This window comes from Xenopus tropicalis, chromosome 3 (genome assembly GCF_000004195.4).
Source record: "Xenopus tropicalis strain Nigerian chromosome 3, UCB_Xtro_10.0, whole genome shotgun sequence".
In the NCBI taxonomy this organism is placed as follows: Eukaryota; Metazoa; Chordata; class Amphibia; order Anura; family Pipidae; genus Xenopus; species Xenopus tropicalis.
Genome location: NC_030679.2, coordinates 20,507,340 through 20,523,999, shown reverse-complemented (window position 1 = coordinate 20,523,999; position 16,660 = coordinate 20,507,340). Strand labels below are relative to the sequence as shown.

At 39.9% G+C, this 16,660-nt stretch overlaps 1 protein-coding gene across 9 annotated transcripts in view; it reads left to right on the top strand.

Annotated features, from left to right (window-relative positions):
* rapgef6 (Rap guanine nucleotide exchange factor 6) overlaps positions 1–16,660 on the top strand; it is a 108,040-nt gene that overhangs the window by 36,784 nt on the left and 54,596 nt on the right. For all 9 annotated transcript variants that reach the window (NM_001374789.1, XM_018092131.2, XM_018092132.2 and 6 more), the window contains 4 exon segments: positions 9,067–9,198; positions 9,585–9,762; positions 11,278–11,414; positions 14,325–14,483. In NM_001374789.1, the coding sequence (NP_001361718.1) occupies positions 9,067–9,198; positions 9,585–9,762; positions 11,278–11,414; positions 14,325–14,483 (606 nt within the window).

Genomic DNA, 16,660 nt, shown 5'->3' with positions numbered 1-16,660 from the left:
TATGTAGGGCCATTTATTCAGGTTAAGCATATACACTCTTTGTCTGGATTTCTCATTGTATTGTTAATTGTTTTGCATTCTGAGGTAACGTTTACATATGAAAGTCAGCAATGCATGGGCTGAGATTCAGAATAAGCTTTGGCAATTTAAGTACCTTCTGAAGGTCCCAATAAAAGCTCACATTTATGACAGCTCAAAACAACTCCTGTGGCATTTACAAGAATATTGTGAACTGAATTCAACTGCATTCAGGCCCAGGATGGTTAAACTGGTTATATGAACAGTCTGTTAATTAAAAGGTGAACAACCCCTTAATGTATAACTTTACATAAAGTTTTTGATAAATATTTGAAAGCTGGAAAAATGCAGAAGAGAAAAGCAAATTAAAAAAAAAAAACGTAAAAAATAAATAATGAAGACCAGTTGCAGAGCTAGTAGGGATAGGACATACTTAAAGGGAATTCACTCTACCATTTAAAACTTTATTTTTGAACCAATATAATGTATTTTTAGCTGTAATATTGATGTGTAGGTGCCATCTCAGTGCATTGTGCCTGAGTCTGAGCTTTCAGAAGGAGCCAGCGCTATACATTAGAACTGCTTTCGGGTCACCTATTCTTTCTTCTACTCCCATGTAACCGGAGGAGTCCCAAGCTGGACTTGGATTTCTAAAGGTTGCCACACAGTTTAAGATCTCGCCAAGCAAGCAGATCTTCTCCTGATATCCTGACCTATAAGTGGGCGATATCTGGCTAATTCAGTCATTTGGTCCTGGGGTCAAACTATCAAATTGGAACGGCGGGTGTAGGCACCATTGGTTCGGGGGCCACATCAACAAGCCGATGCAGTCCCCAATTCGATGGAAAAAATCAAACCTGCCCTATCGAGATCTGCCCGATTTCAGGCCAGATGTTGGTTCGGCAGGCCCATCGTTTGTGCCCATACACGGGCCGATAAGTTGCTGAATCGATCTGAAGGACCAATATCGGCAGCTAGAATCGGCCCCTGTATGGCCACATTTACTATTGAGTGCTATTCTGATACCTACTGGTATCAGCTGATCAGCTGCTGGGGAGCAGGAACATTTCACTCCAACTTGCAGCTTAGCAGTAAAGTGTGACTGAAGTGAGCAAAGTTCACATGGCTGGGGCACCCTGGGAAATGAAGAATATGGCGAACCCCATGTGAAATTTTAAAATTAAATATTTAACGTCTCACATTTTTTCCCATGACTGTATTCCTTTAACATAAAGTTGAGCCACCCCTTAAGGGCTCTGGCACACGGGGAGATTAGTCGCCCGCGGCAAAACTCCCTGTTCGCGGGCGACTAATCTCCCCGAGTTGCCTACCCCTGCCATCCCACCGGCGAACATGTAAGTCGCCGGCGGGATGGCAGACGCGGCGGGGCAATTTTGCGCTAATCGCCAAAAAAGACTCGCAAGTCTTTTTCGGCGATTTCCTGAAATCGCCCCGCCGCGTCTGCCATCCCGCCGGCGACTTACATGTTCGCCGGTGGGATGGCAGGGGTAGGCAACTCGGGGAGATTAGTCGCCCGCGAACAGGGAGTTTTGCCGCGGGCGACTAATCTCCCCGTGTGCCAGAGCCCTTATACAAATATGGAGCAGTTTTTTGTGGTTGATAGTGAGATTTTCCCAGGTTGCAGTCTGCCAAAAGTAAAACATATGGTTTGCTTTATAAGCATCTGTTTGTGGTACCTTTAACTCTACTGTGCTAAATAGCCAATGCCTTTCTAGGCTGGCATGTTCTGCTGTGCTGAGAAGGCTTTGTTTCTTTCCCTTTCTGTTTGGATGTTTATTGTATCTGAATTTGATAAATGCCATGGACCTATTGTGATAGAGTCCTGGGACTCATATTCACAATTTAAAAAAAAAAAAAAAAAGCCCAGTGGCCAGATCCCTGCTGCACTATTTGTGCCTATCTGTTGGTATGGTACTCTAGTGGCATATACTTGTGTGTGTAAAATTAGAAAATCATCCATTACTAATAGACCAATTGCATTATTTATAAAGATGTGTCATTACACCATTGTGTGATGGGTTTAATCGTCAGACCCGAATGGATTCAGTGTGACCAGGGAAAAAAATTCTAGTGTAAATGACGTAAAAAGCAGTTTTGATAAACCCCAGTTTCTTTTTAAGAGCTTTTTTTCCCCCTTTTACCAACCCTTACTCCAAAATGTATTAGAAAGCTTTAACTAAATTTGATTTTTTTTCACATGTAAATGGAGACATTTAGGGGCAGATTTATCAAAATGTATGTTTAGAGCTTAATACAAAAAACTCACCCATGTTCTATTTATTCCTATGGGATTTTTAGAAGCATATTTATCAAATGGTGAGTTTTAACTTGCACTTATTGATAAATACACTTCTAAAAATCCCATAGGAATGAATAGAACGTGGGTGAGTTTTTTTGTATTAAGCTCTAAACTCACATTTTGAGAAATCTGCCCCTTAATGTTTTTTCTTTATACATTTCCTAGTCTGCCCCATATAATCTTCAAACATTTTTTTTTTAATACAGAAAGAGAACTCTAGTATTGATTTGTTTACTTGCTTTCTGCAGAACACACACCCATTCAGAAAGCCTATAATTATGATGAACAATATATACAGTACATATTTGACATCTGGTATACAGCAGAGAGCAGGCAGTGCGTGCGTAAAATGTGTGTAACTGTAAGAAGGGCAGCTGTCTCTATATAATCTAATTCTCTCTGCCTCCCCTGACCTTACTCGCTTACATCTGACCTTATATCCTGGATGGCCTTTGGTCACTCGCTGGAGATCATTTTTCTTCTCAGTTACAAAACCAATGTTCTTTTGTTTTTTTATGTGATTTATAGACTTTACCTTGGTGAATGTATGTACCCAAATCCATTCTGTAATTCCATGAAGCTATTTAATGTGTTGTTCATTGCTCATGTATAGACATGAAATTGTGAGAAAGATACACTAGCATTCATTATTAGTAAGTATTTGTAAAGCACCAATATATTTCACAGCAGCGTACTATAAATGGCTGTACACATTAAACATACAGATACTTGAAAATGAAAAAAAAAACAATTCAAGAGGCTTCTGCCCAAAAGAACTTAAAATCAAATCTAAAAATTATACATTGTAAGAGTGACTCCAACCCCATTTTTATGAAATTAATGATCCTATAAGCCACATGTGTCAAACACAAGGCCCGCGTGCCGAATACGGCCCTTCTAGCTGTTTTATTTGGCCCCTGGGCGCAGAGCACCAATTGCCTGACTGCACTGTGCCTGACCGTACAGTATCTTAAAGGAGAAGGAAAGGCAAAGTCACTTGGGGGTGCCAAAATGTTAAGCACCCCCAAGTGACTTTAACCGCTTACCTTGTACCCCGGGCTGGTGCCCCTGTTCGGAGAAAATAGCACCAGCCCGGGGTACCTGGAGCGCAGCACTTCCTCCTTTCGCCTTCAGCTTCCTAAACTGCCGGTGGCCGGGCATGCACAGTAGAGCGAAAAAGCCGACTTAAATGTTTAAGTTCGGCTTTTCACTCTACTGCGCATGCGCGCGCAGCGAAGCCGGAAGGAGGAAGTGCCGACAGCTACCCCGGGCTGGTGCTGTTTTCTCCTGACAGCGGCACCAGCCCGGGGTAAAAGGTAGGCGGTTAAAGTCACTTGGGGGTGCCTAACATTTTGGCACCCCCAAGTGACTTTACCTTTCTTTTTCCTTTAAGAAAGATGTTTTAGATTTCTGGCCCCCTTATGTGATTGAGTTTTACACCCCTACTATAAGCCATGGAGGACAAGAGGATCAGTGCCCACAGTTGCAGCCCAAGTTGTGTCCACTAAACCAGTTAAGTGAATATACACCGATTAAATGAATTTCTAACTAAGCACTCATTATGCCATCTGCTGAACGTAATGAATTTAATAACTGAGTCTTCTGCTTGCGTGGGGCCCAAGCTGTATGGTTACTTACATCACCCGGCAGTAACACAAAAAATGTGTGTTTTAAAGTCATTAAAATATATTGTATAATATACTGTTGCCCTGTGCTAGTAAAAGCTGTGTGTTTGCTTCAGAAACCTTACTTATAGCTTATATAAACAAAGCTGCTGTGTATGCATGAGTGGCAGCCATTTAGGGCTCTGGCACACGGGGAGATTAGTCGCCCACGGCAAAACTCCCTGTTCGCGGGCGTCTAATCTCCCCGAGTTGCCTTCCCCCTGCCATCCCACCGGCGAACATGTAAGTCGCCGGCGGGATGGCAGACGCGGCGGCGCGATTTCGCGCAAATCGCCGAAAAAGACTCGCAACAAATGTTTGTTGTTGTTGTTCCAATTCCCATGTCACATAGCAATACCCCCATGCACTTGATGAATGCAGACATATATTTTGAGATTCCTACATCATTATGCCCATGCTTTTGAATCCCTATTCCCTCTTTAGACTTGACATGTCTTTACCTCCAACTACAACACTACTGGACTGCCCAACCTCATGTAACACTTGACTAAGTCTTGCTTAAAGGCTCATTGATCTATTCTTCGCTTGGACCTATCCTATGCCTTGCACCTGATGTTAATCCATATGTTACTCTGTAAAAGACCTTACTAGACCGCTAGATCCTCACACATAACCTTAGATAACTTACTAAAATGGGAAGGGGGAAATGCACTTCAAGTACCTGGGCCAGGGGAAGCAGAACCCATTGACAAAGTGATGTGTGTGTATGTATATATATATATATATATATATATATAATTCACAATTGGTCCGCACTCCCTCCTTGTTCACGTGTCTGGTAGTCTCAATGGGTGCTGCATCTGGTTGTTCCATGTATACAATACTCCATGAGTTATGCGCACTCCACTTTTCAATACTTTATTGTAGATAGTTACATATTTATTACATCAACGTTTCGGTCCTGGTCTTGGACCTTGTTCACGATGTTATACCCTCAATACACAGTTTGTTCAATAAAACCTTATATGCATAATTAACCCCACCCACATGTTACGCATCAGCTAGAAAGCCCCACCACCCCCGTCCGGCATAAACTATGCTCGCACCGGGGCAAGTGGGACCCTTACCTACACAGATAAAAAAATAAACATATTATCCCAATTACATAATTAAACCTATAGATCACCTAACTGGTAGAAAACAATTAAGGGAACAATACTCATTTAGTCCTTTTGGTGCTAATGTGTCAAGTTTCTTAATCCAAAAGGATTCACGTTGAAGTAGCAGCCTAGATCTATCACCACCACGTCTCGGCATGGGCACATGATCTATGGCCTTATAGCTATATATATAATTTGTTATTGGGATGTTTAACTCGACTAATTTGTATTTGGGTAGTTTGGAAAACATCCTGGTAGAATCAGTTTTGGTTTCCAAGAATGTTATAATTATCTGGTGCCTTATTGTTTTGGACATATTGCGGATGTAAGTTTTATCTGCATCTACTATCACTCAAACATTTTGAAAAAACATTAATTTGGTATTTTTGCTATAATTTCAATCATTCAATTGAAACATTAAATTGAGCAGTTCCGTCATGGTGGGGGGTGGGGGAGTCGTTAGTCCCGCCACGTAATGACAAGCGTTGGGGGCAATGACAAGGGAGTGCAGACTATAGGCAGGCAGAAGAGGTTCCAGCCCTGCTTGTACTTGGATCTCAACTCAAATATAATTTATCCTTGTTGAAGGCAAAACAATCCATTTGGGTTTATCTACTGTTTGAATGATTTTAGAGTTGACTTAAAGTATGAAGATCCAAGACCCCTTATCCAGAAATCCAGAAAACCTCATTGGTCCCATACCTGTATCTATAGGTTTATACTACCTGTATATCTTTTATCCATATTGATTTAAAGAATAAGAGAAGTGACTCCATGACCATATACTTGGTTCTCTGCCACCCATCTTAAGCTGGCCATACACGCACCGATACTATCGTACGAAACCTCGTTTCGTACGATATCCGGTGCGTGTATGGCATCTCGGCGAGTCGACCGATATCGCAGGAAGCTGCTGATATCGGACGACTCACCGATCGGCCAGGTTAGAAAATTTTGATCGGGCGCCATAGAAGGCCCCTGACCAAAATCTGCCGTCAGGGCTGAATCAGCAGAAGGAGGTAGAAATCCTATTGTTTCTACCTCCTTATCTGCTGTTTCAGCCCTGACTGTGTGTGGCGGATCTGACAATGTTTCGTGCGACTGATGGTCGCACGAAACATTGTTAGATCGCCACGTGTATGGCCAGCTTTATCCCCCTATATCTGTGTTTTTGTAGTTTTTGTATAGTGTTGATCAAATGACAGAATGATTTCCAATGTTTAAAAGCAACAGTTAAGCATGGAGATGGTGGCATTATGGTGTAGGTACAGTGGCTTGCAAAAGTATTCGGCCCCCTTGAACTTTTCCACATTTTGTCACATTACAGCCACAAACATGAATCAATTTTATTGGAATTCTACGTGAAAGACCAATACAAAGTGGTGTACACGTGAGAAGTGGAACGAAAATCATACATGATTCCAAACATTTTTTACAAATAAATAACTGCAAAGTGGGGTGTGCGTAATTATTCAGCCCCCTGAGTCAATACTTTGTAGAACCACCTTTTGCTGCAATTACAGCTGCCAGTCTTTTAGGGTATGTCTCTACCAGCTTTGCACATCTAGAGACTGAAACACTTGCCCATTCTTCTTTGCAAAACAGCTCCAGCTCAGTCAGATTAGATGGACAGCGTTTGTGTACAGCAGTTTTCAGATCTTGCCACAGATTCTCCTTTGGATTTAGATCTGAACTTTGACTGGGCCATTCTAACACATGGATATGTTTTGTTTTAAACCATTTCATTGTTGCCCTGGCTTTATGTTTAGGGTCGTTGTCCTGCTGGAAGGTGAACCTCCGCCCCAGTCTCAAGTCTTTTGCAGACTCCAAGAGGTTTTTTTCCAAGATTGCCCTGTATTTGGCTCCATCCATCTTCCCATCAACTCTGACCAGCTTCCCTGTCCCTGCTGAAGAGAAGCACCCCCAGAGCATGATGCTGCCACCACCATATTTGACAGTGGGGATGGTGTGTTCAGAGTGATGTGCAGTGTTAGTTTTCCGCCACACATAGCGTTTTGCATTTTGGCCAAATAGTTCCATTTTGGTCTCATCTGACCAGAGCACCTTCTTCCACATGTTTGCTGTGTCCCCCACATGGCTTGTGGCAAACTGCAAACGGGACTTCTTATGGTTTTCTGTTAACAATGGCTTTCTTCTTGCCACTCTTCCATAAAGGCCAACTTTGTGCAGTGCACGACTAATAGTTGTCCTATGGACAGATTCCCCCACCTGAGCTGTAGATCTCTGCAGCTCCCCCAGAGTCACCATGGGCCTCTTGGCTGCATTTCTGATCAGCGCTCTCCTTGTTCGGCCTGTGAGTTTAGGTGGACGACCTTGTCTTGGTAGGGTTACAGTTGTGTCATACTCCTTCCATTTCTGAATGATCGCTTGAACAGTGCTCCGTGGGATGTTCAAGGCTTTGGAAATCTTTTTGTAGCCTAAGCCTGCTTTAAATTTCTCAATAACTTTATCCCTGACCTGTCTGGTGTGTTCTTTGGACTTCATGGTGTTGTTGCTCCCAATATTCTCTTAGACAACCTCTGAGGCCGTCACAGAGCAGCTGTATTTGTATTGACACTAGATTACACACAGGGGCACTCTATTTAGTCATTAGCACTCATCAGGCAATGTCTATGGGCAACTGACTGCACTCAGACCAAAGGGGGCTGAATAATTACGCACACCCCACTTTGCAGTTATTTATTTGTAAAAATGTTTGTAATCATGTATGATTTTCGTTCCACTTCTCACGTGTACACCACTTTGTATTGGTCTTTCACGTGGAATTCCAGTAAAATTGATTCATGTTTGTGGCTGTAATGTGACAAAATGTGGAAAAGTTCAAGGGGGCCGAATACTTTTGCAAGCCACTGTATATTGTGCTGGTTCTAAAGTTGGTGACCTGCATAGAGTGACTGGAATGCAGAATTAAAATAACTACCACATTATTCTTCACTTCCCAGATACTGATCCTAAGCACATCCAAGTTGTTAGAACTATTAATTATGAAGAAGAAAGGAACATGAAAATAATGACATAGCTAATTTATTCATCTGTTCTTCAGCCATTGAGCTGATTTGTTGATGAACTGGATAGAAAAAAGCCGACTAGTGCAGATGGTTTGTGGGCACTTCTCCAGCTCTATTGGAGTGAACTTTTAAAAAAGAATACCTTGAGCTTAACCTCTGTGATTACTGTAAAGCCTGACTATTTTTGTGAGTCCAGCATTTTTTGTTTACTTATGTTTGTCATTTATCATAGATATTTTTAGAAATGTCCCTTCTGTAACTTTTTTTCTTAATAAAAAACATACACTCTGTAGTGTAAATATACACAGAAATCCATGGTTAAAACAAACATGATATTTAAAGTGCTGTTCTCTGCATGTCAGCATAACATATTGGATCTCCCCAATAAATTCGGATTTCCTTGCCCTTTAAGGAGATTGCAAGCGTTATAACTGGGGTCCTAAAACTTTTTAAGCAGGGGGCCAGTTCATAGTCCCTCAGACTGTTGGGGGGCTGGACTTAAGTCCTCTCCCCACTGTTTCCTCCTGCTTCCTCCGGCTCCCTCTCCTGCGTCCTCGTGTCAGATCATAGTGGGGGCGGGTAAATTACCTTGGGGGGGGCGTAGTTTGAGGATGCCTGCTCTATAATAACTATAAACACAATGCACTTTAAATATGTGAATTTAGCATGAAACATTTGATTTTTTAATATTTCACCATATTCTTATATTCTATTTAAACATTATGGTTCTGTTGAATACTAATAAGATGTAGTATTTATAAAAGTGCTGCCATTTTTGAGCATTTTATTTTTTTATTCCTTGCTTTTCCTGAAAGACATATGAATATGCTGTGATGTTCTGAATTACCAGACATAAGCAGTTGTATTTTGGCATATGTAATCAAGCTAATATTTCTCTTTCTATTTCTGTATAGCTCCCCACAGACCTCTCCAAGATACACCTCACCGACAGTCCCCACCCACATGTTACACATGTGCCATCCAGCCAATCAGGATGCAGCATTGCAAGCGACTCTGGAAGCAGCAGCTTATCAGATATCTACCAGGTAGCTCATTTAAAATTGTACTGAAAGGGAATAAAAAAAAAAAAGCTAAAAAAAACTATTTCCAGGTGTTACTCTGGGGAATGTTGTTATTCAAATTAATTGTCTGTTGTGTAGTGGTTTGAGATATTTGCAGTTTAAGACAATTTTATACTTTTAGAAGTAAAAATAAAAATGCAAATATCTCTGAAACCAGTAAAAATAGAAAATTCCAGTAAATTGCAAAAGTGCCCATCTTCCCATAAATATAGGGGAAAAAGTAAACATGACTATGCTAATAAAGTAGCCAACTAAGGGGATTTTGTTTTAAGTTAGTGATTATTTCAAATGGAAAGTTTAAAATGATTTTGTGCCTGTAGTGTCTAGTAAAAGTCTTGTTTCATTTACAGGCAACAGAAAGTGAGATGGGGGATGTTGACTTGACAGGCCTGCCAGAGGCAGCTGTTGATTCTGAAGATGAAGAGGAAGATGAAGATATTGAGAGAGCTTCAGACACAATGCTGACCCGTGACATTGTGAGGGAATGTCTTGAGAAAGAACCCACAGACAGAACAGATGATGACATAGGTAAATTGTTGCAGTTCTTTCACCAGGTGTATTACTTTAAACTGTGATTAAAAAATAAATAAATAAAACATGAACATAATATTTCATGGTAAAATACTGCTTTAATACTGGGGTTAATAAAGCCTTTCTGGTTGTTTTCTACAAAAGAAAAGGCTGTGGCGTAATAGGAAGAGCTTTATAGATCTATAGAGGAGCCTGTATATAGCAGAGAGAATGTAACCATTTGCTATAATGGGAGGACTATTGAATAACTTCACTCTAGTATCTGATTATTTATTATGATATTGCTGGCCCTCACAAGTAAATTAGTGCAAGCCCCAACAGTACAGAGTTCCCTGGTGCTGAATGCTGTTTTTGGTGCTGTGTCTAGAAATATCTAATTTGAGTTGTTAATATTTAGTGTGGCAAGCCATGTTAGCTGTTGTATATAGTGTCTGGGTTTTCTGATGGCACTATATTGTGCGAAGCTATACTTTCTATGCAGGATGCTGCCACTTTGCAGAGATGTTTGACTACATTTCGGAACATGACGACAAACTGTCAAATGGGTTCAATGTTGATAAATACAAAGTTATACACTTAATAGTAGTGTGTTGGGTCTTCCTTAAGGAGGTATCTTAGTTAGCTGGAAAGAGGGCAGAGCTGGTAAATTGGTAAATGGTGTTAAAGGGGACCTGTCACACCCTAAGAAATAATTATTAATTGTTTTCTATTGTGTTTGTCAAGCAAAATAAACTTCAATTACACTATATAAATTATTTTAAACTTATATGTTTAGCGCTGGAATTCATGATTGCAGAAAACAGACAGGCTCCATTTTGTAGACACTGTTATTAAGGCAAGCTGTGCATCTTGCTAAAATCTTGTTTCTGTGCCAGTATGGGGGGCCTGATACCAATATCCATGCACTGGTTACACAATTAGATGGTGAGGAGTGAGGGGGAATGTGGGGAGGGCAGTGACATCTAAGAAGTTCTGAATTCTGTGAAAGTAACTGTCCGCCCCACCCCTATGCCTAAGGCATAGAGGTAGGGCAGGTAATATATGATTGACAGCTGGAACTTTTAAATGCTTATATAATGAGTACAAATGTGTTAACAAAAAAATTACTTTGGGTTACATGTTTAATTTGAAAAGGGCTTTTATTATACAGCTTTTTATGTCTGGGTGACAGGTCCGCTTTAAACTGTGACAAATCCTGATCAAAGTCGGGTTGTTTTTCTGGTAAAGGGCGCTTGCAAGGGCACCTGATAGTGGAGGTTAATTAAATAATATAGGTTTTCTCCCAAATGTTGTCTGGTGTGCATGGGAGCTGGCATGGGAACAAACTTTGTTCCTGCTGATACCCATGTGGAGCTGGACAAGGACTATTAGGGGCATTTAGATGGTCATTATGGCCAGTGATGGTTCGAGAGCTCCTACACTTCCCAACTGGTAAATCCATCCTATTTGTATGGACATCTTTTGTCTCATTTTTCTCTCCATGTGCTAATATATATATATCTGTACAAACAGAACAGCTACTGGAATTCATGCATCAGCTTCCAGCCTTTGTCAATATGACCATGTCTGTGAGACGAAAGCTTTGCTCGGTCATGATTTTTGAAGTTGTGGAACAGGCTGGCGCAATCATCATTGAAGATGGGCAAGAAGTAAGTAACAAAACATTAGCAGTGCAAATAAAAAGTATACATTTCAGAATATGGCACTGACTAAAGTCTACTTACAAGGTTCTCTCTCAATAATATAGTTTTACAAAGTGATAACAATGTTTTAAAACCATATTGTTTTTACTTTCCATCCAGTTGATGTGGATGGTGGATTATGGGGTTCTCCACTCATAATGCATAATTATATAAAATGTAATTTTATGCAGCTTTCCAACAGACATTAATTAAATGTTTTCAAAGTTATTTGTAAATGTATTTTCTGTTGAAAGCAGTATTAGTCTGGTTATCCTCTGCATTTCTGGCTGTGCTTAAACAATGTAGCATTAACTACTGGAGGAGAACTGACTTCTGCCTCATTCTTTTAAGGGTTGTGTCACAGTAATATCTGCATTGTGGGAAAAGCCGCTTTTCCTTCTGCTGTGACAGCATTGTGCACAGCATTGGATTGTCAATACACAAACTGGGCGGATCTCAGTGGGCAAAAACAAAAATATGCATTTTTGTGTTGAAATCCGCCTTGTCTGTGCACTGACAGGGCAATGCTGTGTGTCTGTCATTTCAATCGCATAGGGCAGAAAGAAGCAAAGCAGAATTTTCTCCCTGGAGAGAACGTATGCCAGTGAAGAAAACGCCTAGTGTGACTTGGTTACGCCTAGGGGCAGATTTACTAATCCACGAATACGAATGGGAAAAATTCGGATTGGAAACGAAAATTTCGCAATATCCCGAAAATGCTTACGGAAAAATCGTAATACTCACGATAATATCGTATTGGCGATCTGAAAGTCACAAAATTTTCATACTGACCATTGTAAACAGCGGCAGAGCCTTTCCGAATTTTTCGTGCGGCCGCGAAAAAATCTGCAAGAATACGCTCGGAGCGTTCGTGTCTCCCCCCTAGTGTGACTTGGTTACACCTAGGGGCACATTTACTAATCCACGAATCCGAATCCCGAATGGAAAAAAAAATTGGATTGGAAACGAAAATTTTGCAACTTTTTCGTCGCTGTCACGTTTTTTCGTATGTTGTAAACGGCGGAAAACCAATCCGATTTTTTCGCAACAGTGACGAAAAAGTCGGGGAAACTATATACAATAAAGTTGTAACGGCGACGAAAAAAAATCACAGGACATACGAAAAAGTCGCGACGGCGACGAAAAAGTCGCAAATATACCGATCATTACGAAAAAACGCGTTCGGACGCTTTCGGTCCGCTCGTGGATTAGTAAATGTGCCCCCTTGTGTGTGACAGTTGGAACTAGAGAACATGAAGGGATGTAATTGTATGTGCAATGCTGGTTGAAACTGCTGTCATGATAGTATGAGGTAAATCTTACTCCCCATTACATTTTCAAACATGGTATTCAGAGTTCCCCAGGGGTGCCAAATAAGGGCTTTTACTGGCTATTTGGCAGCCCCTATATTGGCAGCCTACAGGAGGCTCTGTTTGGCAGTACATCTGGTTTTTGTGCAACCACTATTTCAAAAATAAGCCCCTGCTTTTGGGACACTGGGAGCAACATCCCAGGGTTTGGTGAGCAACATGTTACTCCTGAGCTACTCTTGGGTTGTTACTGTCCAATTTTCATTTAACCTTCATTATCTAATTCTTAAACAGCTCATGATATTTTTTTTAAGCCACTCGAATTAAGCTGAAAATCTAAACTTTAGTTACCTCTCAGTGGCTTCATTTCATATCTGTTGTAGTAGTGTACATAACTGAAACAATCAAAATAGTGCCTCTGTCCTTATATTGGACCTGACTGTACTTCACATGTCATTTATGGTTCTTTTGTTTGCTTTTTTCCCTTCAATCTAGAGATATGGTTCACACTCTGAAACTGTGGAAAGCACCTTATGAAACTGTTTACTGTAGCCTTTCTAACGCCAAAGCCACATATATTCTAAAGCGAAAAAAATAAATAAAACGTACCTTTTAAACTGGTTGTGTAAAACCAGGAGTTTTTTTACAGAATATTATGGCAAAGAAATGTAAATGTACTCTTAATCTTAAGATTAGGATTAATTACACTAATTATATTAATTAAAAGGCTAATTAAAATAAACATATAATGGAAGTGGTGACTGCTGTAGCCTTGTTTTTTTTAATGTATAAAAAGGAATTGGTGTTTTATTAGAAATTCATTTTGGGGTCTTAAATGTTTTTGGAAATTGGTAATTGAAAAATCATTATATGTATGACACTAAGGGCTAAACTCCTAAAGCGTTTTTCGACAGATTTTATGGGCGAGATTTAATCTGATCCTCCATGTAACAGCATGTGATTTTATAGGATCCTACAAAATTTGATCTCCACAGCTGTAGTGTAGATTTGGATCAGATAAAGTCACAGGCGACAGTCAATGTATTTCAGTGCGGAAAAAAAAGTTGCTTCGACTGGACGCAACAATTTTGAGACAGACACAGCATGATGCATTCATATGCGACAGTCGTGCCGAATGGAAAAAATTACATGTAGTTTATGCATCTGAGTTTTACATCAGTCTCATTATATTTTGAGGTGCGTGACTCAAAAACCGCGTCTGATTTGTCGCTTTGACTTCATCTTAAAAAAATGCTCATGGAGTTTAGTCCTAAGTGCTCTTACAGACAAGCATTTTTACCTGCATTTCTCTGCGCTGGACCTTTTGATTTGTTCCAATAACGCAGGCCTGCATTTTGTATGTGGCTGTTGTCATTGTGGCACAGGCAAGCACCGTCTGGAAACTGGAAAAAACATCCAGCGCTGGAACTCAAAGGTAAATCTGCTTGTCTGTAAAGAGCAATGTTATGTTAGTTATGTTATGTATTTTTGGTATTTATATAGTGCTGAAACATTTCTGCGGCATCCTCTTTCTTTCGTTCTACATTTTTATTTATCTTTTTCTTAGCTGGACTCTTGGTATGTCATTCTTAATGGGATTGTAGAAATCAGCCATTCAGATGGCAGGATGGAAAACCTTTGCATGGGAAATAGCTTTGGCATAAACCCATCTTTAGAAACACAGTACATGGATGGAGTAGTAAAAACCAAAGCTGATGATTGCCAGGTATGAGTTTTTCTTTACTAACATCATGTAAATCATGTAATATATATATGTGTATATATATATATATATATATATATATATATATATATAGTAACTTTCACAATATAATGATGACTTAGAATAGATCCTTACTTTGTAATGATTCTGCCTTTATGTGTATAGTGAAGATGATTTAAGCTGTTTTCAGTTAAAGGAACAGTAACACCAAAAAATGAAAGTGTTTTAAAGTAATTGAAATATAATGTGCTGCTGCCCTGCACTGGTACAACTGGGATGTTTGCTTCAGGAACACTACTATAGTTTATATAAATAAGCTGCTGTGTAGCCATGGGGGCAGCCATTCAAGCTGGGAAAAAAGGAGAAAAGGCACAGGTTACATAGCAGATAACAGATAAGACACCATTGTATTCTACAGGGTTTATCTGTTAGCTGCTATATAACCTGTGCCTTTTCTTCTTTAGAATGGCTGCCCCCATGGCTACACACCAGGGTTTATAGAAACTCTAATAATGTTTCTGAAGCAAACACAAAACTTTTACCAGTGCAGGGCAGCAGTACATTATAGTTTAATTTCTTTGAAATATATACATTTTTTGGTGTTACTGTCCCTTTAAGAGTTGTTACAATTATATTATTAACTTTATACAAAACACATGTTCCCTGCAGCTGCCTTTCCCTTGTACAGGTATAAGACCTGCTAACCAAAATGCTTGGGACCCGAGTGTTTTTAGATAAGGGGTCTTTCCGTAATTTGGATCACCATATTTTGTCTACTAAAAAAATATTGAAACATATAAAAGTGAAACCAATAGGATTGCTTTAGCACCAGTATGGATTCATACAGCTTTGTTATCATCATGTACTGTTTTATTATTACAGAGAAAAGGGAATTTTTTTTTTTTAAGAATTGGGAATTATTTGTGGGAGATGGCCTCCCTGTAATTCGGAGCTTTCTGGACAATGGGTTTCTGTATAACAGATCCCATACCTTCACATCTACTATGTCATTCAAAATCCTACATTCTGCTTATTTAATTTTAGTGTCAAAGTGATTATTGTAAGTATTTTAAAAATGGTGATAGAACCACTGCATCTTTTACATGCCAGAGAGGGCATCTTTAGTGTAGTCCTTGCATTTAGTGTAAAAGGTCTAAAAGAAATCTACTGCAGGCCTGCTGTAAAGGGTAAGCTTACATGTGATTTCTGCCCCTTTCCTTGTTTAATAGATATTTATAGCATTTGTTGTATGTTGAACCATTTTTGTGCCTGAACATTTTCAGCCCACGAGTGTGCTATATTTTCTGACTAACTGTAGAACCATGTTTAAAGGTGGTGGTTTATCTTTCACTATGTCACTCCACCTTTATTGCAAAAATGGCCATCTATGCAAAGCAGCTGAAAACAAATCAGATCCTTTTTAGTGAACGCAGAGATAGCAAAAATCATACAAAAACCTAGATGTGTGACTGTGTATATCCTTTAATAATCAAGGATGTGGCTGCATTCATGATCAACCAGTCACGTTCAGTCTCATCTCAAACAGAAGGTAGAATATGCCTTACATCAATTAAAATGGCTCTGCCTCAGGTCACATAAATTTGGCTGTTCCTATAGGATTATTTTGCTTGGTCTCATACTCCAAAAACGAAAAAAAAAAAAAAAGGATTTATCATTGAAGTATCAAGGTTGGACAATTAGGCCATAATCCCAAAAGGTATGTTGGTACAGAAATAACACAGCACTTCATCACTAGAACACCATCCCCACAGTAATGCATAGTGGGGCAGCATCTTTTGGGCTGCGTTTCATCATCTGGAACTGGTACTTTAGTCAAGGCGGATGGAATCAGGAATAGCTCCAAGTATCAGTCTGCTTTGTTACAAGCACCTGCTAGGAAGCTGAAGATGAAGAGGAACTTCACCTTTCAGCCTGACCCAAAGCATACATCTAAATCAACAAAGCAGTGGCTTTACCAAAGGAGGATCAATGTTCTGGAATGGCCCAGCCTGGGACCAGACTGTAATCCAGTTGAAAATCTGCAGGGGGGCCTGGAGAGAGCTTTGCACAGAAGACACCCTTGCAATTATACAGATCTGGAAACATTTTTGGAAGTAGGAGTGGGCAAAGATTGCCAAGTTCAGATGTGCCCAAAGGGATAAAGTCTCACCCAAAAAGAC